Here is a 26853-nt window from a genome sequence, read left to right as displayed (position 1 = left end):
AGCCTTAAGGAAGGTGCACACTTGCTATATAACAATGCTATTATATAGCAAAGTTATATAACATGTTACATATTTTTTAGTCATATTTAGCAAACTTCGCTGCTATATAACTTGCTAGATGTTATCCATTTGTAGTCGGTAAAGATCAAAAGATGTTGCTCAACAGTGCTATTGTAACATGAAACAATGCGTCCAGACTTGCTAAATTTCTAGTTTAGCCGCTAATATTTTCAGGGACGTGCGCGACAGAATCTTAGTATGGTGAGCTGATATTGGGTTTCTTTATTTACTGGTCAATAATACCGTATGATCGAAAAAAAAACTGCGTCCAGTCGGCCTCCCGTCCAGTTGGCCAGTTGGCTCAATATAATGTTTCATATAAAATGACAGCGATCTTCATTTATATAGCCATCGCTGACGCCATCTTTTTCGATCGTATGGTTCTTATACATAGAGAAAGATAGTAAAAAGCTTGAACTTATAGTAAAGTAAAACTTTTTATTACTTTCTCTATGTTCTTGTATTGTTAATGGAGTAGAGCCAAGAGCAGACTTGTCAACTAATTAAGTTGTATAGAGATCATACAGTGTTATGGGATATCCGTAGCCCTCATTTAAAGTAAAATAAAAAAAAGCATGATGCATGGTTAAAAATTGCAAAAAGTATGTATTTGGAAAGAGAAAAAGTTGAGAAAAAATGCGTTATCTATTAGGGCAGTTCCAGAGGGAATAAAAGAAATGCAAATCAGGTACTGGTTTAGAAGAAGTGGATAATTCAAAATGGTTTGCTTTTAAGGTATTAATGTTTTTAAAAGACACCACAAGAAACAGCCGAGGCAGGTATTGAAAAGGTAAGCTTATTGAGTTCAACTATATATAGATCTATCTTGTAGGCCATGGCGGACTCAAAACCGCTTTTTTTCTTGACTTTCTTTCTCTTTCTTCAAAAATAATTACGCACGCCGCTGCTGCTAGCAGAACCTCTTTCTCGCCAAAGTGATTCATGATTACGAAAACTATAATGTGGATGGGTCCCGGTTTTTTAGCATGTGATATGTAGCTTGTTAAATAGCAATGTTAAATAACATGTTACTAAATGTGGACCCTCCTTTACAAGTGGTGGCCAGCAAATGCAAGAACCTTTATGAAGAGCCTTCGTAAAGATTTTTCTCTCTTAGTCAGAGGCATTTTCGAAAGCTAGCAACGTTTATGAGGGAATACCCAATCGCTTGTTTGTTTCCTAAAAATCTAGAAAGAAAATATTTTTATACACCATAATTCACCTTTAATAGATTGTAACTACATATGTATTTAAGTATGTAATAACTCGTTATAGAGAGAGATACAAAGGGACATCAAAACTGGAGGCAAGAAGCATACTGATGATTGAATGGCAAAAGGAGTGGGATCTAGATAGATATGGTAGATAGACACATGATATCATACCAGACATTAATACCTAGTTAGACAGAAACTTTGGAGAGACGGACTATTTCCTAACTCAGGAATTGACAGGGCACGGATGCTTTAACAACTATTTGCATAAAAGGGAGAGATCCACCTCAAATTTATGTATGTATTGCAAGGAAGTTGACAGTGTCGAATATACACTATTCCTCTGCAATGAATGGAAGCAGTATAGAGGGTCATTCCAAGGGGACAGTGGTGGACAAGTCTAATGCTAAAAATATGATGCAAGGGCTGCTAAGTGGTGAAACATCATGGAAAATTACATATAGATGCATTCGAGAAATAATAGAAACCAAAGGAAATAGAATGCGGGGCCTATCGCATAGACAGCCTTCCAGATGAAGTAATGCGCAAGCGGTTTCCAGCTGGATAGAGCGATGGAATGCGAGGAGGGTTTTTTTAGTCGGTAGGAATCCGACACTACCCAACTGTGTCTTATGCAAGATTTTTCCCCTCCTCCTCAAAAAAAAATAATAACTTGTTAAATTAATATCTTTTTAATAGTATCAATGTTTTTAAGTAAGTATTCAGAATTTGACCGAATAGGACACAGTATTATTTGGTCGAATGCCGTATATAGATAAAAACAGCCAAATACCGAATACTAAATGAATATTCGGCCTCGTCCAGATTAGCTCTTACAGCAAAAAGAATACATCAACTTAAATCAAAGAAGTAAAGTAAAATATTTTAACATTCAAATATGTTAACATCGTCTTTTGGCCTTTTTTAGAGGTAATCAGGATAAAACCTATTTTAGTTACGCGATGTCCGATCCGCGGTCCTCAGCCACAAATGGCCTACCGGCAAATCTCTAAATCGTCAAGAGATTCAGACTCAGTAAGAACTCAGCAAATATCCGATCTTGTCCGGTCTCTTAACATACGTTAGTAAGCATTGCGTCACAATAGATTTTACTCTATTGCCAGACACATCCAAATATCAATATCCCTTATCTTCGCATAACTTCGGTGATCGCTCGAAATTTCGATCCTCTATTTCCAACCATAGCTGGAGCCTAACTTAAATACGTTTAAACTACTAAAAAATTATCACGTTCGTAATTAATTAAAATATTATTATTATATAAAGTCTATTAAAATTATTACGTCAGTTTATAATAAGGTAAATCATCATTGAGTCCATCATTATTCAACACATGTTTTATATGTATAACGACGCGATTATAATCGATCTTATTACATCATGAAAAAAAATGAGAAAGAAATGCTTATGGTAATATTGAAAAAAACGCCGTCTTTTATTGGATTACAAGCTCGATTAACCTGATTTCAGCGGTTTTAAGGTCTATTGGTTGGTAGAATGTTTACTTTCAATGTCGCTTATTCTCTTTAATTTTTATACTAATTGGTTTTTATATTGATTCTTTTATTAATAAAAACAAAAGCGTTATTATTAATTGAAACAAAAATACAGAAAAGTACAATATTTAAACGTAATGTTATTACGGTTTTAGTTCTATCAGTTTTGTTTAGTATAACTATATTTTTCTCTAAGCTACTAAAAAATATATTAAAGGGAGCGTTAATTAATTACGTGAAGGGTTTAGAAGGGGGAAGGGGTCAAGCTGAATCTCACTAAATATGATACGGGGGAGAGAGCGGTTTTCGGCAAATATCATCGGCACGAAAAACGGGCACCTCAAAATATTTATATATTTTAAAATTTTATATATTTTGTTCAAAGGTGCCCGCTGGCGTAGAGGTACAGGTCACGTCTTACCATTTCAAAGGTTGTGGGTTCGAATCCCACAGCCGGCATTTCATCAGCCGACTATTTTTCATAAAATAAAAATAGATTGGGTACCTAGGTCGACTCAGCCTTAAATGAGTACTGAGTACTTGGAATTCACAATCCTGAGGTAATAATAGGCGGTTGAAGCGTAGTACTAGGCCACATTACTTTCCTTGTATACGGAACGGCTCTAGTATGGCAAGCTGTACCTTGCTACTCCCAAGGCGTTAAACGCTATATACGGGAGCTATTATTATTATATATTTTGTATTAGTGTACCGATTTTGGTGATTTTTTAAACAATTTGTAGCTAAATTATTTGAATTTTTAGTATCTCTTTCTAAATGAAAAATTTAGTGGATGGAAACTTTCATTTTTAATTTAAAAAAAGATACTAAAAAGTCAAATAATTTAGCTACAAATTGTTTAAAAAATCACCAAAATCGGTACACTAGTACATAATATATAATAATAATAGCTCCCGTATATAGCATTTAACGCCTTGGGAGTAGCAAGGTAAAAAATCATCAAAATCGGCCCACTAGAACAAAATATGTTAAACTTTAAAATACATCAAAAGTTTAAGGTGCCCGTTGTTCGTGCTGGTGAGTGTATACAGGGTGGTCCGAAATGTATTCCGGAAACTTCGGCAGCATATTCTGCAGATAAAATTAAGTAATTTATTTCGTATGAATGTCTTAAAATTCATAGTTTCGGAGATGCAGGTGTAGAAGTTTCATTTTTATTTCGGATTTTTCCAAATAAGTTCCGAACTATAGTTGATATTTAGAAAAAAAAATCAGCATCGACTTTTTTGACATAAAAAATGTCTCTTGGTAAAAATCGCTATGAATAATGGTTCTCGAGATATTTGGAATCGAAATTATCAATTGACATAAATTTGACATGTTGACTAAATAGTTATTAGACCGAAATAATAAATTTGAAATTTTTTTGAGCCAAAAGTTCGACAGAAACTATTTTATCATAATTTTTTTGAAGACATGATTTATCGATAAAAATAAAAAGTTTCCAAATTCATCACGCCAGTTAAATAACTGTCTACTCAACATATGTTTACTTTTTGTCAATAATGACATGTATTGACTATTTCCATTCTAAATATCTTGAGAACGGTTGCTCGTAACGATTTTTACCAAGAAACATTTTTTTAAAATTAAGTAAAAAATCACAGAAATGTGTATTTTTTCACACAGTAGGGGATTTTATACAGATACGGATAAGATTCTTCAAAACAGTTAAAACACACGTAGGTGGCGCCCTCTACATATAGGAGTCATACATCAAAATCAAATTTCTCATGGCAAACTCTCAGATACCAATTGTCATCCAAATATTTACATTACTTCAGAAATTATTTTGAAAAAATCGAAATAAAAATTAAACTTCTACACTCTGTATCTCCGAAACTAAGCATTTTAGGACATACATATATAGAAGTTTTTTACTGATTTTTATCTGCCAAATATGCTGCCGAAGTTTCCGGAATACAGTTCGGACCACCTTGTATATTAAATAATTTTACTGGTTAAACAAAAATAATTACATTTGTTAAGCATTAGTAAAGCATCATTACCAGAGTATAATTTTATTATCATTATCATTTTTATAGAATAACAGCTTTGTGTCGAGTTCTATTACTCTAATATCGGGATACATCATAATACAGGGCGAAAGTTTTTAAAGTAGCAATCGGGAAAAAATATACTTCTTCTATACGTCTTTTTCGTGAAGGTTGGCGATCACATTGGAAAGTTCTTCACGATTGTCGGCTTTTCTCATAACTTCTTTAAAAGTAACGTGAGTTCAATTTCTGATGTTTCTCAATCAAAATAGTTTCTTCCTGCCGAGACCTCTTTTTCCTTCAATTTTTCTCTTAACTATTAATTGGAAGACGTGATATTTTTCGTTTCTCAATAATTTTTTCTATATGCCCTAGATAAGATGGTTTTCTTATTTTTATTTTATCGAGTAGTTCTCTTTCTCTATCTATATAATATATTTTTTTGTAAACTTTGGTATTTGTGATATAAACTGTCTAAGGAATTTTTTGGAAATATATGGAAAATGTTTCGAACGATTCAAGGCGATTCATCTCTTGAACTTATGAAATGTTTTTGAGTTTGATTTGACTACAGTATTTAAGAATTACATGAATGGAAGTGAAATGACATTATATCTACAGAAATAATAATCAAAACAATGAAGAATATCAAGTTTCTCTTAATTCACATATGTTCATATGCTTTAGACAAAATATACCGGACGGTGCTACTGCAAAAACTAACTTGTGAAACATTATGTTGCATTTTTGCACGTCCCATTGTACAGAATTTGTTGCCCACTTTGCTAAAGAGATAGTCGCACAACGTCAAAGCTCAGATTTTTTACAAAAAAAAACAGTTAAGCTTTCAAAAATGTAACCAAAACCATAAGGCTATAACTTATAATTAAATAACTGTGGTGTTTTCCCATCCACGGTTGGGGTTTAGCCCTCCGTGCCTTTCACAGTCAAGGAGCTTGTGTCCGGTTGAGTTACTCTTGATATGAAGGTGGGAGAATCAGTCTCCATTTTCTCCACCTCCTTAACTTGGTCTCTTCTTAGACCTGATACAGGTGTTGTCCCCGATCTATAATAGAGGGATCTATAATAGAGGATATATCTCTCTTTGAGTTGTCTTAATATGAATGACAAACAAATAAACAATAGAGGAAATTACCCAAATATGGAATAATCTCTAATATGGAATACCGCCATTTCTCGGAAACAAATACGCCTAATCGCAAAAGACAGTGATTTTTAATGTGTTTCCATTATTATACTCAAGTGCAGGTTTTGCCTTGTCATTCAAATAATCTCTTCTTCATAAATATGTTTCCTTATTCTAAAATGGTTAATTCCGTTTATACTTGTCAAAAGAGATTTCTATGATAATATAATTTCATTTTCATTCTTTGATAGATTCTTGTTGATAGAATTTTAATTAAGGTAATAATATAAAATGGTTAATCCTGTTTATATTTTTTCAAGTGTTTCTCCAAAATGAAAAATGAAAAAAAAAACATGAAAATATGATTGAATTTTTACTAAGTCCTACAAATCAAATGGCGTTTCTATGGTAATATAATTTCGATTTCATTCTCTGATGAATGGTTATTATTAATTTTGAGTCAAATTTTTTGGTGTTGTTAACTGTTGATTAACTATTATCACCCTTCCCGTAGGTAGCATTGAACTAAATAAATTTTGTGCTTTTTTAACATTTTAAAATAGCAAAAATATGACGTTAATTATAATTATATCAATAACAATCTACCAAATGAAGACGAAATTATACAACCATAGAACCGCATTTTGATTTTTAGGACATCTTTAGGAGAAATCATAGAGAAATTCAACTATATTTTCATTTTTTTTAATTTTCTCTGTAGAATGTAGAATGTTTAGGAGGGGAGTTAATCACCGCGACCTTATAAATCTATTGTGTGTTCCCGTTTCTTGAGTTGTAACGAGTTATAACTCATCATACAGTCTCAGTTTGGTTAGGTTAGGTGATTCCCCTCAGCACCTGACCAGGAGCTTCCCCACCAACAATATCTTGCATCTCCTAGGAGAAGTTAATTTTCTCTAAAACGGTATGGAAATTTGGAAAAGTATAAACGGGATTAACCATTTTAAAACAAGCAGAAATGTATATGAAGAATGCATTTTTCTCAAAATGTCAACAATAAAAAAGTTTTTTCCTCTTGTAAAGACAATCCGGGGACATACGGGTAAATATATTTTTTCCTTATTGATGGTAAATGGTTTCAAAGCCTATTTAAACTAAATGCTCGATTTCTTGAAGAGATTGTCTACGAATTTTACGTAACACCCAACGAACGCATCGCAGATTCTCTCCTCCTCGGCCCGGTGGTACTCTATGGTACGTTACGGGCGTTAGGCGCGGATGTGGAAGTGAAACCACTGGCACTAAGCGCTACCCGTGGTGGTGGTGCCCGATCGAAAAATACCTAGAAAGTGTGCTTCTGGTACGTATATAAAGCTGCCAAGGAGATTGACACCAAGCAAAGTGTTGCACGTCTTCGTATATACGTCGATGATGAAGACCTTGGTAAGTTGATAAGGTTATGACAGGGAAAAAAAGGTTCTGTCAAGCATAGATTCGGCGCTAACAGTGATATACTAGTGTAATTCGAGGTGACTGAGTGTGGTTTAGTGCGGATAAAGGACTCAATAAAAAAAATTCGAAGTGAATTTTCTCTGGAATACTTGTATTGCGTAACTTTTGATCTCAGACATATACAGTATGTCCCCGGATTGCCTTTACAAGAGGAAAACCTTTTTGTTATTAGCATTTTGAGAAAAATGCATTCTTCCTAAAAATGTTTTAAAATGGTTTAACCCCGTTTATACTTTTTCAAATTTCCATACCATTTTAGAGAAAATTAAAGAAAAACATGAAAAGATGGTTTAATTTTAATTGATAATATAATTTCTATTTCATTTTTTGATAGATGGTTTTCACTAATTTTGATTAGTTTTTGCTGTTGTTAAAGTATTACATTTTTCGATAATTATCACCCGTTCCGTACCATTGAATTAAATAAATTTTGTGATTTAAAATTTTAATAGCAAAAAATATGCCCTTATTAAATTAAAATTCTATCAATAACAATTTATCAAAGATTAAAACGAATGATATTACCATAGACACATCTTTTGATTTTTAGGACTTTCAACTTTTTTAGGAAAACATTCAGCTATATTTTCATGGTATTTTTAATTTTCTCTAAAAAGGTATGGAAATTTGGAAAAGTATAATGGGGACTGCCTATTTTAGAACAAGGAATTTTTTTATGAAAGATGCATTTTTCTCAAAATGTCGATAATAAAAAAAATTTTCCATTTGTAAAGACAATCTGGGGAGATACTGTAAGTACTAAAAATATTAAGCAATATTTTTCATCAAATCATTCATAAACAAAATGATTTTTATTCTTTTTCATCACTAGTTTTTTTATCATTACTTAGATTTTGAATAAAACGACACTCTAGGGACTCTGGTGGCAACTTTATATAATTTACATACAAATGGGTTACTAAGCTTTTTTATTATCTCTATTTTTAATGTATAAAATGAGTAAAATTAAAAGTCTGCTCAGAAAAAAAATCTTTTAAGTAGATACTAACTTTTTATTTTGCATTTATAATTCCAATTTAAAATCCAAGTAAAAAATTATTGTTATATGTACATAATACTAAAATGAAAAAATAGATATGGCAAGTAAAATAATAGTCAATGAAAAAATGCAATAATTACATAATAATAATATAATTAAATGAAAACAATATAATTAAAAAAAAGATAAAAGAAAATAAAAAATATTATTTTTTTCTATAATAACTTCACATATTAGTTCACATATAGTTCATTAAACTTATCGAATCCATAATGAGTTGAAATTATCCTCCAACTTTTTAAGAAGATGAAGTAATGAAACAAAGTGCTTATATTATAAAATTCAATTTGAAAATATTCAAGCATAGTAAATAGGCATTGTATAATATAATAGGAACCTATAATTCCAAAATAACATAATAGGTTTTTTAATTATATTTTATGATAGCTCCCATATACAGGGTGGTCCAAACAGTATTCCCGAAACTTCGGCAGCATATTCTGCAGAAAAAAATCAGTAAAAAACTTCTATAAATGTATGTCCTAAAACGCTTAGTTTCGGAGATACAGAGTGTAGAAGTTTAATTTTTATTTCGATTTTTATAAAATAATTTCTGAAGTAACATCAATATTTGGATGACAATTGGTATCTGAGAGATTTTTGCCATGAGAAATTTGATTTTGATGTCAATATGACTCCTATATGTAGAGGGCGCCACCTACATGTCTTTTAACTGTTTTGAAGAGTAACAAATTCGTCGGTATCTGTATAAAACTACTAAGTAAAAAATATACATTTATGACGTTTTTTACTTAAAAAAGGTCTCTTGGTAAAAATCGCTACGAGTCATTGGTCAATCGAGATATTTGGAATCTAAATTATCAATAACTGTCACAACATAATTTACAAAAATATACATCTTGACTAAATAGTTATTAGATTGAAATCATAAATTTGAAATGTTTTTGTGTCAAAGGTTCAACAGAAACTGTTTTATCATCATTTTTTCATTAACAAAAATTTATGATTAATTTAAAGAAATAAAGTTCCCAAATTTATCATTTCAGTCAAATAACTATCTACTCAACATGTTTATTTTTTGTTAATAATGGCATGTATTGACTATTTTCATTCTAAATATTTTCAGAACGGTTGCTTGTAGCGATTTTTACCAAGAGACCCTTTTTACCTAAAAAGACCGTAAATGTATATTTTTTTACTATGTACTTTTATACAGGTACGAACAAAAATTTATTGACTACGGAAAGATAAACTTTCTGAAACGTGAAGCATTTTTTTCTTTGTTAGGCAAATTTGTATAACATAATGTTAAACATAACTTCTGACATGCAGTATTTTCTTGCAGTGCAGTGGAGAAATACCCATAAAGGATTTTTTTTGGAGAAAAAGTTATTACTCTTCAAACCAGTTAAAAATCTGTAGGTGGCGCCCTCAACAAGTAGGAGTTATGTTTACATCAAAACCAAATTTCTCATGTCAAAAAAAATTCCCTAATACCAATTTTCATCCAAATATTGGCATTACTTCAGAAATCATTTGGACAAAATCAAAATAAAAAAGGAATTTCTATACCCTGTATCTCCAAAACTAAGCAGTTTAGGACATATATTTATACGATTTTTTTTACTTATTTTTATCTGCAGAATATGTTTCCAAATTTTCCCGAATTTTCGAAGTTCGGACCGCCCTGTATATTTTAATTATCTCATTTGTATTCACGAATCAGTAACTTTGAGAGAAATTTACGAAATGTTTATAAGTAGGTTTCTTAAACAAATACTAGTTAAAATTAACAATTTGAGCGTAAAAGGAATAATTACAATTACTACTCTTAAAACTTAAAGGCCATATAGCATTTCTAAAGAAATAAATTTAAAATATCGTTTGTTATATGTATAGAAAAATTTGTGGGTATTTTTAAAATACTAGCTGACCCGTTTAACTTCGCACCACCTAAAGCTTGATTTTCATGCATCCGTTGTCCGACGATACGATGATACGATATTAATTTCATTGGTTTTATTTAAAGGCTTCGATTGGTTAACCGTTTCTAATCAACCGAAGTCTTTAAATTCAACCAATAAAATTAATATCGTATCATCGTATCGTCGGACAACGGATGCATGAAAATCAAGCTTAAAAATTAAAAAAAAAACATGAAAAGATGGTTTAATTTTAATTGATAATATAATTACTATTTCATTTTTTGATAGATGGTTTTTACTAATTTTGATTAGTTTTTGCTGTTAAAGTATTAAATTTTTCGATAATTATCACCCGTTCCGTGGCATTGATTTAAATAAATTTTGTGCTTTAAAATTTTAATAGCAAAAAATATGACCTTATAAATTAAAATTCTATCAACGACAATTTATCAAAGATTAAAACGAAAAGATATTACCATAGACGCATCTTTTGATTTTTAGGACTTTCAACTTTTTTAGAAAAAAATTCAACCATATTTTTTCATGGTATTTTTAATTTTCACTAAAACGGTATGGAAATTTGGAAAAGTATAATGGGGACTGACTATTTTAGAACAAGGAAATTTTTTTATGAAGGATGCATTTTTCTCAAAATGTCGATAATAAAAAAGTTTTTCCTTTTGTAAAGACAATCTGGGGAGATACTGTAGGTATTAAAAATATTAAACAATATTAATATATAAATATATATATAAATCATTTATAAACAAAGTGATTTTTATTCTTTTTCATCACTAGTTTTTTATCATTACTTAGATTTTGAATAAAACGACACTCTAGGGACTCTGGTGGCAACTTTATATAATATACATACAAATGGGTTACTAAGCTTTTTTATTATCTCTATTCTTAATGTATAAAATGAGTAAGATTAAAAGTCTGCTCAGAAAAAAATCTATCTTCTAGTACTAACTTTTTGTTTTACATTTATAATTCCAATTTAAAATCCAAGTATAAAATTATTGTTAAATAAAAATAAGATAAAAAAATCTACATAAACAAACTAACAACATCAAATAATACTAAAATGAATAAATAGATATGGCAAGTAAAATAATAGCCAATGAAAAAATGCAATAATAAGATAATAATAATATAATTAAATGAAAATAATATAAATAAAGAAAGATAATTTTTTTTTCTATAATAACTTTACATATGGCATGTTCATTAAACTTATCGAATCCATATTGAGATGAAATTATCCTCCAACTTTTTAAGGAGATGAAGTAATGAAACAAAGTACTTATATTATAAAATTCAGTTATTCAAACCTCCATTTTTCTCTACACAAATATCGGATACGTCATAAAATTCAGCACATAGTACATTATTTTTATTTGAAGGAGTATACAATGCTGGCATGGGCATTATTTCTTATTAACTAAAAATTTGATTAACAATAGTGTATCCGAGAAGTGGTTAAAACCTACAGTATACTTAACTTTATTAGTACTTAGCTATAAGATAACAGAAAAAATTCATTAAGGAAAACTCGTTTTTCTTATGACGCGGTCAACATTGTAATATTTAAAATGCCATATCTCACTTTTTTAAAATCACAGAGCAACAACCTGTATATTATTTTCCTTTTAGATGGAGAATTAAAAATGATTTTTTTTATATTTAAAATATTTCAAAATTTCTAGCGGTTTCGCAGATATTCGCGTTTAATATTAGATCTTTCAACAGTAAATTTTCAAAATCCAAGCCACTTAAATGATATTTGTTTAGTATTTTACCAGTGAAGCCTCCCATATGTATCTAATATAATACAGCAAATATCTGCAAAACCTTGGCAAAACCGCTAAAAATTTAGGAACATTTTAAATACAAAGAATGTGTATTGTCTAATTCTGCATTCTAAAAGAAAAATAATAATATAGAGGGCGTTGTATTTAAAAAATAGAGATAAAACATTTCAAATACATATTGCGATATTGGCGACGCCGACGCCATAAAAAATACGCTGTACACGCTAATGTAAATTTTCCTTTGGATTTATTCTGTTATCCTTACTGTTTAGGGAAATATAGTTAAGTATTAATAAAGTCATATTCACTCCAGTTTTTAAGCACATTTCGTATATATTGTTTTTAACTAAAGTTTTAGTAAATAAGAAATAGAATGGTAACACCGCATAGTGCTTCAAATAAAAGTAGTGCACTATATGCAGAATTTTATGCTAAATCTAATAATTGTGTACAGAAAAATGGAGGGTGCAACATAACTTTTTTTGGACAACCTGTATACAATAAAATATTTTTGGGATATGCACCATTATAAACCATGCAACATCTATATAAAACTTGTTTTCGTATCTTTGTCAACAACGACGATATTGGACTTCCTCGGACTAATCAGCCACCCTGTATACAGAGTGTCCCAGAAATAAATGCAAGTATTTTAACTGGGAGTATAGTTCAACCCCAAAAACACGCCTATTGAAAATTCGGAATTTTTTGAATTTTTTTTTGGATTTTTTTTTAGTTTTTAGTTAAAAAACATTATTTTTTGATAATATGGCAACATAGGTAGAAGATTAAATTTACAAGAAAGAAAATCCAGAAAAGATCCAGTGGTTCCCAAAATTTTAGCAAAAAAAATTTTTTTTGGAAATTTTCAAAGTAAAATAACTAACTTATTTTGCACTTATTTGAAAAACGATATAGAGAAAATATATTTCTTTTATCGAGATCTGCCACTCCTTAAAATACTTGCACTTATTTCTGGGACACCCTGTATAGATACTATTATAAAATCCAAACAACAAAACAAACAAATAAATTTATGAAAAAAAGAACTTTAATATAAATGAATAGATTTAACTTCATATTGATAAATTTTAGCCAAATATTCAATTTACTTGCCATTTTTCGAAAAAAAAAATTCTGTGCTTACTAAATTTTCTATTGTGCTAAGTAAAAACGTATTTATCTAAGTAACAAAAATTCTTAGTTGATTCTAGTTAATAACGTTACTTGTTAATTACCCATAGCTGTGTGTGCTGAACTGCATCGACTTGCGTTTTATTAGCGGCTATTAGAAATTGAAATAATGCAAAAGTATTACGTCGAATAGCATATGTCGTTGAACGAGTTAAGTTCACTTTCTTTTCCTGAAATGAAATATTTTTGCTCATTATTCAATCGGTAATAGAGGTTCTCCTGCTGCTTTTCATTTGTTAATTATTTAGGTATTTATGTGTAAGTCCTTTCTGCGTTACTTCAAAAAGTTTTTTAATTCCATCAGTGAGTCTGATAACAGTTGTGCTTATTTATGATATAAAATACAGGGTTACAACATTTAAAAAACAGCGAGGAAAACATGTCTGGTTTTTACTCACCCTCTGTATCGAGGAATTTATAGTCCAACGGAAGGATTCCTGATAGTGACAGTTGTAATCTGTCACTTTAATTCACAGACAAATTGTATTTTCTGAATTATTTTGGTTATCGACTATTTTAGTATCTATGATTAGTTTAGAGCAGACGTTATAAAAATACTTACAGTTAAATAGAAACAATAATCTTCGATTTTTTAAGTTCTTATATACAGGGTCGTCCGAACTGTATTTCGGAAACTTCGGCAGCATATTCTGCAAATAAAAATAACTAAAATGCTTAGTTTTGGAGATACAGGGTGTAGAAGTTTCAATTTTATTTCAATTTTTTCCAAATAATTTCTGAAGTAAGATCAAAATTTGGATGAAAATTATGTGTCCGGGAATTTTTTGACATGAAAAATTTGACTTTGATATCAATATGACCCCTACTTGTAGAGAGCGCCACCTACATATTTTTTAACTGGTTTGAAAAGTAATTACCCAAATTTATCATTTCAGTCAAATAATTATCTACTTCAACATGTTTATTTTTTGTCAATAATGACATGTATTGACTATTTCCATTCTAAATATCTTAAGAATAATTACTCGTAGCGATTTTTACCACGAAACGTTTTTTAAGTAAAAAACGTCGTAATTGTATATTCTTTCACTCATTAGTTTTATACAGGTACGGACAAAAAAAAACGTATTATTATTCAAAACAGTTAAAACACATGTAGGTGGCGCCCTCTAGAAATGGGACTTATATTGACATAAAAATATTAAAATCTCTCATGTCAAAAAACTCGCGGACGCCAATTTTCATCCAATAATAACACAGTAATAAAACACAATAAAAATGAAACTTCTTCACCCTGTATCTCCGAAACTAAGCAATTTAGGACATACATATGTATATACAAACATTTTTACTTATTTTTATCTGCAAAATATGCTGCCGAAGTTGTCGGAATATAGTTCCGACCACCCTCTATTTTAACAAAAATTTATTGAAAAAATTTCAAATAGAAAACATGCCACGGTGCTTTTTTAAAACACTGGGCCACCCTATATATTAAATTTTAAGCTATAAGACATATAACCAAGTAAATAACAAATGCAATTTCTCGTAAACACATTGAATTGGTTCCGTTTTAGTTCATTACGCCAATGACAACTCCCCCATCACGAAATCTTCTAATCTTAAATTCGTGACATCGTTCAGCCAGCTCTTTTCCAAATGTTAATAAGCAAAACAAAAACAACGCATTAGCGCAAAAGTCACTGGGTTAAATCGAGAGTTCAAGGAAATCCAAGCCCATAAATGAGATACTTTCTCCGAAATTATATCATAACATACGGCAGGTATTATATAATGTTATATCACAGTCAGTTTTATGCGGATGACACAACATGCAAATATGGTAAATGTGGTTCTGAATTTTCACTCATTCATATACATACAGTAGACAGAGCGTATATGTATGACCTACAAAAGAACTATAAGAGATATTAATTATTATTACAGCTCATTTACATTTATTATTTCTTGTATATAGCGTATTCAGGCTATTGTAGATGTAACATTGAGCCGTTGATGCTTGTGCTTAAATATTTATATGAGAGAGAATTTAATTGTTCATTAATAACAATCGTTTTATAAAGTTTTTCAGCTTTCTGAAAAAGCTCCCTTATTTGTATATTTTCTCCTCTACTAAACGCAGGTTCAAGCTACATGATTATTGTAGGAAATGTTTTTTGCAAAAAAATATTCTTTTCTCAGTTTCTCCTCAAGTTAGGTATAATTAGTTTATTGAAATCAGAGAAACCCCTCCAGTTTAAAAATTAAACTTCATATTAATCATAAGATTTATTGCAAGATATCAAATGATAGACATAAAAAACTATAAGGTGAATTAGAAGATTTTCGCTTGGACTGCGAAGATTTTTAGCTTTTTGTGACAATATTTTTAATTTTAACTATTTATCTTTGGCCAGCAGTTATTGTCCACTAAAAACTTTATTTCGAGCTTTTCCAAATTATCGATTTCTTACAGATCAATTATTATTACATTCACAAAAATATTTGAAGTGAAACTTAAAAACATAAAATTTTTTTATGAATGCTTTTTATAAATTTCAAAAAAATTAGAGTTAATATTAAAACCTAACCGTATACTATTCCAGCTTTATAATTTTATAATGTTTTTTTTTAATTTTTATTAAAAAACGATAATTCATCACTCGGCCGGATAGCTGTGGCCATTAAACCAAAATACTACTACATCTATATCTCTGACTATTACTAACTGCTACTAACCAACAAACTGTTTTGTGTGTTCTGTGGTCTGTTTTTGTTAAAATGTATTGTTCATTATTCATGTTGGGGATTTATTTATAAATTAATGTTAATCGTTAGGCAACCAGTAAACTCATAGAATATGTATTTCTTTTGCATAATCAAAATTGTCACTCATTGTTGTCTTGTCATTATTGGAATTCTCAGAATGTTAAAAAAGTTTCATCTTAAAATAAAATTTTAGTCAATCACAATTGTTTATCTCCATCATTTACCGGATTAATACTACATAAATTACAGCTCAGACCATTGGTACACATCAAGGTTGGTACAGTATTTATATATAAATACTGTACCAATATGTAAGTTTATTATATTGATTTTTTTAGCCGCATATGGCACAGATAGTTACTCAGTGTTGCCACAAGCTTATTTTTCATCGGAGTAGATTATCACAAGATAGCGGAGTTAAATCACAGTTTAAAGAATATAAATATATCAGTTGACCCACTCTAAGGAATTCTATTGTTATTTTGACTTCAAAGGCGACCCTTCGAGGTGATAAAAAAATTTGTACGTTTACCGGGTGCAGCGGAAGTGCTATTTTATCAGTCAGAACGCTGCCCATATACGAGGGATCAACTAAAAATACTAAGAAATTTTAATATAGCAAATAGAAAAATAAAAATACAGTACTAGTTTTATTGATTAACAGTTTTAGGCGTCTTTAATAATTTATCAATATTTATTTACTTTCTTCTTATTATTATTTAATAACATATCTCATTGTTTACAAATATAAATACGATATGAATTGAAATGTGAAATAAAAAACGAATTTTAGTTAAGTACATTATCTTATAATACTAATTTATTCATGTTAATTTTACAACAAAATAATTTACATATTTTACCATCAATGTTAATACATAACGATTATAAAATCTTATTATATACAGATAAAAAGTGAAAAATATTCAGGTGAAATGGTGAAATACTATTACAAATAAAAATATAGATAATACAGATTACAATGTTATATCAGAAGATAATATTTGTAAAGTTTCTTATACATTTTTCTTAAACTAAAGCAAACTTAAAAAATAATTATCAGACTCTACTTATACATATTATGGTGAATACATTAATATTAAAATATTAGATATATTATTCTATCCTAATTCTTTGGAATATGGAATTGTCAATAGGGTAATTATTATTAATAATTATTATGGAACCCCATATGAAAAATAAATACTAAATAAATATAATAAGTTAATTTTTTTAATATATACATTAATAATTTGCATATTTCTTAAATTATCGCATGTTTTGCTTTGTAGATGTTTGCATTTTACTTTAATTACCTACCCGGAAAGCCCAAATTTTATCGTAAGGTAATAAAAGTACCTTTGCATACAACTTGTGTTGCCATTGTCAATTTTTTTGGATTTTTTTCTAAATTTTATGATTATCATGAACAGTAGTTATAACTGTTAGTAGTTATTTGTGTAATAAATTTTACTGTTCGATAAAAATTGACAATGGCAAGACAAGTTACAAGGTAGATAATTCATGTTAAATGCAAACAGCTAAAAAGCAAAACATGCTATAACTTAAGAAATATGTACACGGGAAAAATAATGAAAGTACCAAAAAGGGGGTGTGGTTTTAAAAGATTTTATTCATAGTTAGGTTTCCATAATTATAATATACTTAATATATCTAATATTTTAATTATTATGTATACTTAATATCCTATACTATATAAACACATACCTTCCTTCACCTTTTGGGCACCTAAAGAACGTAATATATTGTCTGTCATTCTACTTTCACAACCATCCACTACACAAATATTTCTAGTAGACATTTTATTCACAATTCGAAACTAAAACATTATTTTTGTTTCACCCTATGCGTCGGACCGAAAACAAAACTAAAATAAACTTGGAACGCTGTGTACACGTCGAGCAACGGATGTAGACTGACCCAAGTCTACAAGACAGGCGGGGAGCGGCGGGAGGAATTTTGATACCGGCGAAGGGTGGGTCAACTGATATATTTATATTCTTTAAACTGTGGTTAAATTATTTTACAAAGAAGTAGGCCTACCCCGAATGGAGTAGCTGTGGCAACACTGCCTCTATCACTTTATCTCCCGCTAGCTCGCGCGTCACGGCCGTCTGGCGGCCGTCGTTCAAGGCCGCGTGTGAATTTTTACTCCCAGCGTGCGTAAAGAAGTTTTCACTTTTGATTTAACACTTAGAAAATTAGAACCTTTAGAACACTTTTGATTTAAAACGATTGTCACTAATAGACACGCCCTGTTCGAGTATAATGTTAGAGAACTCCTACTCATTGTTTTTTTGGTGTTTTTTATAGGTGATAGTACTAGGCACAGTATGCCTCTGCGCCTGCGCTTTAGCTGCCGAGACCGAAGAGAAGAAAAAAGAGGTCTCGGAGGAAAGTAAGAAGCAGGACAAAAGAGGCATCCTGCTTGGAGACCATGGAGGATACGGTGGTGGAGGTGACATTGGAGGTGGATATGGAGGAGGTGGATATGAAGGAGGTTACGGTGGCGGATATGGAGGAGGATACGGGGGTGGAGAAGAACTTGGTGGAGGTAATGTTTAAAACCAATAAAATAAATTTTAATGCTCAAAAAAGTGAAGAAAAAAAAGATATACATATAAGAAAATATATCACTTTCGGCCTTCCAAAAATAACTACTCTCGTTTGCTGTGGACTATGCCAACCCTGTATAATTATTTACATTTTTCAGGATACGGTGGTCATCACGAACACGTCAAAACCATAGTAGTAGAAAAGAAAATCCCAGTGCCTTACACAGTTACCAAACACGTACCTTACACCGTTGAAAAGAAAGTACCGTACGAAGTCAAGGTTCCAGTACCACAGCCCTACACAGTAGAAAAGAAAGTACCAGTACCCGTAAAAGAGTACATCAAAGTACCTTACATCGTACCACAACCCTACGAAGTCATCAAGAAAGTGCCTTACGAAGTCAAAGTACCAGTTCCAAGGCCTTATGAAGTTAAAGTACCCGTACCACAACCTTTCACCGTTGAAAAGAAGGTGCCAGTACCAGTAAAAGTGCCCGTGCCACAGCCTTACACTGTTTACAAAAAGGTTCCATACCCAGTCAAGGTTAGTAGACTTGTTTTATCCCAAAATAATTATTTGAAATAAGATTCTACAGAAACTTTTTATTTATGTCGCACCAAATGCGGAAATATTCATTAAGAAAATGATTACAAAAAAATACTTTTTACTACATTATCACCTAATATTAATAATCTTTTTACTTATCTCAATTCCTTTAATAAAACGTATTAAATATTAATTTTATTACATTAAAGTAAAAATGTAAAAGAAGTAATGAAAAATATTCTTATAATGGCAATTTTGTATCAGTCCAAAATTAAAACATCAACGTTACAAAAAATATTACATACTTTTTTTTAATCATATGTTGACCATAAAAAATACAAATTAAAAGTTTGGTTTACTTTTCAGTTGATCGTAAAAAAGGGGTTGCCAAAAATATTATACATTTTTTTTTTAAATCTTTAATAAATAATAATCTTTAATTAAATTTAAATCAACAATAAAAAATGGTAATTTAGTTATGATTAACACCATAATTTTTTATTAATTTTAATAATTAAACTAAAAATAATTAAATTAAACAAACTAGACAAGAAAAAAGTTCACAAAATGTTTATTTGTAGAGATAATTATTTGCATCCATATAAATTATTAGGTATATTATATTATTTCGACATATTATTTATGAATTTTAGGTTGAAGTACCAGTTCCTCAACCTTACACTGTCGAGAAAAAAGTACCCTATGAAGTTAAAGTACCAGTAGACAGACCATACCAAGTTTTTGTTCCTAAACCATACCCAGTCACCGTTGAAAAGCACGTTCCATACCCAGTAGAGAAACCAGTACCATACGAAGTCAAAGTACCAGTTGACAAGCCATACCCTGTCGAAGTACCCAAGCCTGTACCAGTACCAGTCAAGGTACAGTAATAAGACAAAATATTTTTTATATAATTTCAATTTTTTATAGAAAATACTCCTATACTTATTTAATTATTTAAGGCATATTTCATTCAATTTCTTTTTAAGATTTTTAGCAGTTCTTATTAAGGTTCTATCTGTTTTATTTACTTTTATAAGTGATAAATATAATATTTATTACTTTATAGAGTATTTGATTTATATACTTAATTATTTTCCTTTTATTTCTTAGTTAATATTTATTTTTCAATATTTCGATAATTTGTTATTCTATTCGTATAAAATATTTTTTGGAATAAAACTAACATTAAATTCAAGAACATAGATTTACCAAACTTTACTGTAATGGTAATTTACTGTTACCGGATTTTAAATAAATTACTTAGTCGAAATTGAAGAGATGGTTAGTCTTATTATTTCAATTATTGTATATTAATTTATATATTATTCTAGGAATACTTATCTTTATTTTTCTTGTTCCAAATTTATCGATTATTTTTTCTATAGGATTATTTTAATAGTTTGTTTTTTATAGTTTTTCTTTATATTTTTTCGAGGTTTATTTTTCTATTTGTTTTTCATTTCCATAAATATTTTTTTAAGAATATTTAAAATTAAATTTCAATCAATAAAAAATTTATTCTATCTAGATAATTTATTTATTTATGACTTCTGATTTGTGTTTGATGGTTATTTTTGTTAAATTAACCATCAAATTTCTTCTAGTATTATAATTATTATAACATTATGTCTACTTCATTGTTTTTACTCTTTTTATTTTCTATTTATATTCTCTTATAATAAGAATATCTTTCTCTTAACTTTGTTAAGTGTAATAGTATTTTCTCATTGCATTTAATATTAATTAAAATATAATATATTGTAACTCTTTAATTTTAATATTATATTTCAGGTCCCAGTACCACAACCATACGCCGTTATTAAGAAAGTACCAGTCCCAGTAGAAAAACCATACCCAGTACCCGTCAAAGTACCAGTAGACAAACCATACCCCGTCTACAAGGAAGTACCCTACCCAGTCGAAAAACCAGTACCGTATCCAGTTAAAGTTCCAGTACCCGTACCTGTCAAAGTTCACCACGAAGAAGGAGGTTACGGTGGAGGTTATGGAGGTGGTTATGGAGGTGGTTACGGAGGTGGATACGGAGGTGGATACGGAGGTGGAGAAGAATACCATCACTGATGTAATACTTGAGAGAATGTCAAGGATTCGATAAAATTACTTGGAGATTCAAGTGAATTTTATTTGATCTTGTTATTTTTAAGGTTAATGTTGTTGTTTGTAAGTTATGAGACAGGGAATGAGATAGTGAGATAGCTAAAAATATTGTAAATATATATTCTAGTCTGTTTTTATTGGTTGTTTTCTATCATTCTTTTTCTTTTTAACTGTTTTTTTTTATTTCAATCCTTGTTAATGTTTCTTTGTATTATTCTTTTCTTCTCTGAATTTTTCAAAAGGAAAACAACCATTTTTGGTATAAAAATAAGAAAAAATCATATTTTTAGCCAACTCAGTTTCCGGATTAAAAAAAACAGAAATACTATACTGTATGTTGAATTATTAAAAAAAATGTGTTGTTGCTCAATCGATAGAAGGATTTCGAGTTTGGGAAAGTGTGCGTGCTTGCAGTATTATTTACTAAGAATCTGTGTTAATTATTATATATTTATCTGTAATTTCTAATAAAAACGATTTCATTACGACATGGTTGCGTTTTAATTGAGTGAAGTGTGACGAAATTTGCATGGGTAATAACTTTATCAAAGCCTATAAATCCTATAAATCTATTTAGACCTTCTAGAATATGGTTTGGATTTAAATATGCTAAATTGTAAAATAAACATTATAATACAATGTTTCATAAAAATATGTACCATATTTCTTCAGAATCCATTTAGTAAAATTATTATTTTACCACTAGAATTTTTTTTGAATATAAGTTTTAACTTTGAATATTTTTGAAAAAAATATCTATTTTTCCAATACGCCTTTTTAAGTTTCATGACAGTTAAAATATATCCAACAAAAGAACGGATGATTTCTACAGACCACATGCAAAAATTGACAGAAAAATCAATTTACACTTAAGTTAAAATGACTGACAGTGTCATGAATTGTATCATGTATGTTTAACTGTACTAAATAATATAACATAATTTTCAAAATACATACGTTTGATTTTTGTTCTGTTTCTGTAGAGGAGGATCGTGAAGAAATCGTTTTTTTAATTTTTTTTTTATAAAAATAGAAAGTTTCATTGTTAAGTGTTAATTAACTATAAAAAGTGTTAAGAAGATGTATTTTATAAACATACTGTATGTATACGAAAACGATATTGAACCAAAAGTGATTGTACCAGTCCAGTTCTTTTATTAACCGTTCACCTCAATTTACTGGTGTAACCTTCTTTCTGTCAGTTATTTTCCTATTTCTTGTTTTTTTTGTTCCTATATGTATATCTGTTACTTCGCATTTGGTTCGGGCACTCAGGCACTATACCGAAACCATTACGAAAATGGATAATTATTACGTTAGCCTACAAATTGTAACTTGCGTGTAAAGTGTAGAGCGGCAGGAATTTTAAAACTAGCGGTGCGTAGATAATGGGTGTTAAGTAACTTGAGAAAAGCTTATAGTATTCTGCTATCTACATATGAAAATAAAAATACAATCAAAAAAATAGTTTGTTATTTACAGTATGTCCCCGGATTGTCTTAACAAGAGAAAAAACTTTTTTAATATTCACATTTTGAGAAAAATGCATTCTTCATAAAAATGTTTGCTTATTCTAAAACGACTAATCCCGTTTTATACTTTTCCAGATTTCCATACCGTTTTAGAGAAAATTAAAAAAAAAACATAAATACCTATAGAGTTGATTTTTTTTTCTAAAGATCCTAAGTCCTAAAGATTTCATTCCTTGATAGATTGGTATTAAAAACATGAAAATGTAGTCGAATTTTTCCTAAAGTTCTAAAAGTTAAAAGACATTTCTATGGTAAAATAATTTCGATTTCGTTCTTTGAGAGACCGTTATAATTAATTTTGATTAACGTTAAAATTATTGTTGATTTTTCGATAATTATTATCAACCTTTCCGTAACATTGAACTAAATAAATGTTGTGCTTCTTTAACATTTTAAAACAGCAAAATATATGATAATAATTAAAATTCTGTCAATAATAATCTATCAAAGAATGAAAACAAAATTATATACGATTTTTAAAATATCTGAAAAATATGTTTATTTTTTTAAAATATGGTGCCCTCTGGCGGACAAACGAAGCACTTTTGTATAGAGGTAAATTGTGTCCAATGAACTTATTTTGATTCCAAAAATACGTAGTAGTACTATGTCCACGGAATATTGGGACACCCTGTAATATGCGTTAGGTGTAGAAAACCAATCAGTTATAAAATTCACTTATATTTAACTAATTAAAATTATAATAATTAAAACATAATAAAATTATAGATACATTATTATTAAATAAAATTATATAAGGATTCTTGCCATTTAACTGCTGATATAGTAATTTAATTCTACGCTATGTTTGTCATAATGTGGATCAACCTGCTCTCACTACCGGTTTCGGAGCCCTACTCCATCATCAGGTGAGCCTGGGCAGATCTACAAAATGACAACCACAGGGCAGAGAAAGTTAATTCCGACTTGTCGGAAAGTGTCGGTTAGATACCAAAGGCTGACGACCAGGTCGCACCGGCAAGGCCGCAGCTACCTCTAAAAACATTAAATCAAATGATATAGCGCACACTAACGTCCCGCCGCCGCCGTCCGTTGGTCGTTGCGACCAGAAGACTGCACGGAAATATTATTATTTTCTGCCGCTTGTTGCCGGTTTTCTTCCAAATTAATAATTTTTCAGATGAAATCCCTCAAATTCAAGGCACAATATTTTATTTTCTATAAGATATAGTGTTTTAGTGTAGTTTTTGCACACGTGCAGAAGTACCATGCAAAGAAATAGTATACAGACTGGATTAAAGGTAAACTTAAATCTAATCCCTTTTTTTATCAAGGGTCGATTCTAGTAAAAACTCAAAGAAAAACTCAGAGAAAAAAACACTTGTTTTTTTTATTAAATTAGTTTTTTTAGTTGTATTGTAGTCATGTACAAGGAGGACAACTGTATTTTAAATATTATATTTAATTTAACGTTTTTCAAACAGGGTTCATTAGACTATATTTCTACTAGGTACATTATTTTATTACAGTTGAGGGTTGGAACCTTTGGTATTACACAGCAAAACAAAAACACTAAATCACCACAATACACCAAAACACTTTTACTTTTACACTGGACGCGCGTTTCGCTAACCATGTTAGCATCATCAGCAGATGATTATAAACGAACTGTGGTTTATAATCATCTGCAGTGTAAAAGTAAAAGTGTTTTGGTGTATTGTGGTGATTTAGTGTTTTTACATTATTTTGAAAAAAAATAAGAAAGTAACTTAAACATTCATAAAAATAGATGTAATTACTGTTGTAGATTCTTCGTTATACAGGGTGTCCCAGAATTGAGTGCAGATATTTTAACTGGTAGTATAGTTCAACCCCAGAAACACGCCTATGAGGTTTTTTTTGCGAAAAAAAAATGTTGAAAATTTTATATTTTTCTTGACATTTTCCGGAAAATGTTGAAAAACTTTTGAGTGCCACTGTTCACTCCCCGGGAAATTCGTTTACCGGGCATAGAGAGTGTCGGAGAGAATGCAACGTTGCCACCTCCTACCATACCCACATTCTGCATGTTTATAAATTCAATTATTTTAAGTTGCTACAGAAAAAAATACGAAAATTAATTTTATTCATATTAGTGTAGATTGCTATACTAATTGTAGAGAAACGCGCAATATTTTAAATACTTTTTACAGTGGAGTAAACTGAAAAAATAAATCTTAACAATTAGCTTCTTTTTTCGCCATATTAGGAAATATTTTTAATCGTTTCAATAAACAATTATAACCTTTAATGTTTAGTTAGAGCTTACCCTTTTAATGAAAGTGTTTTTTATCCAGCACATACAGGGTGTCCCAGAAATAAGTGCAAATATTTTAACTGGTAGTATAGTTCAACCCCAGAAACACGCCTATAAGGTTTTTTTGCGAAAAAAAAATGTTGAAAATTTAAAATTTTTCTTGACATTTTCCGGGAATTTTGAAAAAACTTTTTAGTGCCTTGCAGTGTTGTAACCTCCTATGTTATCCACATTCTACATAGTTCTACATTTATAAATCCATAGAAAAATTTCTACTCAAAAATTAAGAATGTTAAATTTTTATCAGTGCTCATTATTAATAATTATTATAGAAAAAAACACATTAATTATTTTTAGTACTTACCCTTTCAATGAAAACTTAACAAAAACCACCGAAAATTAACTAAAACATTACGTTTATAACGTTTACGAAAATGATTCATCATATTATTCACAACCAGGTCACAAAAAAGAAATTCCTAAAATGTTTATCGTAATTTAGGTGCTTGTCAGATATAACACCCTCCGAATTTGGCATTTATTTATATATCAGTCGAAAGCATACACTTAAATAAGAATTTTAAGCAAAAAAAAATTGCGGATGAACCACAATTTATTGAAAAATAAATTAATTAAAAGTGCATTTTTAGGTTATGGTGAAGTTGTATAAGCGTGTAATTATTGTAAAATATGACGATTATGTGCATTTTTTATTAATATAAACGTCAGACTTAATCATTGAGAATCATTAATAAGTCATAAATCAAAAATAGAGTTGCTGATATCTTTTGTAATATTTGCCTGATCGATTTACTCTTTCGATTCAAACTTGCCGCCGGAGCCGTCTGTCACCATTTGTTGTTAAGGATGTAAGCTGTGTAAGCATTGTTGCCAAAGTTATTTCTTGTTTGTATGATACATAATACCGTATGATCGAAAAAAAACGGCGTCCAGTTGGCTTGGAAATGACGATCGATGACATTCCCCATATAATTTTACATATAAAATGACAGCGATGTTCATTTCATAGCCATGGCTGACGCCGTTTTTTTTCGATCATACGGTACGTTACATGATACAAAAAAAGAGTTGAAACCGAAAGAGTTTTGATTGCGTTGGTTTCAACCTTTTCGTGAGGGTGTTAATCTTTTGTTTTGTTTTTTATTTTAATACGAATCTGATTGCTTTCACTTGATTTTACGTGCCGGTCGCCGGACGAACAAATCCTTATACAGTAGCGCTGTCACGATAAGAACAGATTATAACTTATTTTAAAATCAAGACATTGAAAACACTCAGATTCGTATTAAAATATAAAAAAAAACAACAGATTAACCCCCAAAGAAGTTGAAACCAACGCAATCAAAACTCTTTCGTGCAACTTTGTAGTTATAAATAGTCAAATCTCGTTGGCAAAATATCAGCTATGTGTAGGAACAATTCCTCAAACGATCGCCTTTTCTTGATTTTAAAATAATTTATAATCTGTTCTTAACGCGAGTTTTCTTCCGACCAGCACGTGTTTTTTTAATGAACCTTTCAAGAAGAAATGAATGAATCTGGCAACGCCGACAAAATTTGGAGGAGTTTTCGCATAGAAAGTAGCCTGTTGTAGCAATAATTAGATGTTTATATTTTCATTAAATTATGGATCATCCACACTTTTTTTTGACTTGGAATACTTATTTCGATGTATGCTTTCGAGTG

At 29.9% G+C, this 26853-nt stretch overlaps 1 protein-coding gene across 1 annotated transcript; it reads left to right on the top strand.

Moving 5' to 3' along the window:
• The first annotated feature begins 7265 nt into the window (after positions 1-7265).
• LOC115876534 (skin secretory protein xP2) lies at positions 7266-21845 on the top strand. The gene is made up of 5 exons (XM_030892347.1): positions 7266-7360; positions 18448-18688; positions 18848-19233; positions 19890-20117; positions 21031-21845. Exons 1-5 carry the CDS (start codon positions 7346-7348, stop codon positions 21319-21321), a joined length of 1161 nt encoding a protein of 386 aa, XP_030748207.1. The 5' UTR covers positions 7266-7345; the 3' UTR covers positions 21322-21845.
• The last annotated feature ends 5008 nt before the right edge of the window (positions 21846-26853 follow it).

The sequence above is a fragment of the Sitophilus oryzae genome, unplaced genomic scaffold (genome assembly GCF_002938485.1).
Source record: "Sitophilus oryzae breed Bouriz unplaced genomic scaffold, Soryzae_2.0 scaffold_1436_pilon_pilon, whole genome shotgun sequence".
In the NCBI taxonomy this organism is placed as follows: Eukaryota; Metazoa; Arthropoda; class Insecta; order Coleoptera; family Curculionidae; genus Sitophilus; species Sitophilus oryzae.
Note: the sequence above shows the minus strand (reverse complement) of the source record. Positions and strands in the feature narration are given on the sequence as shown.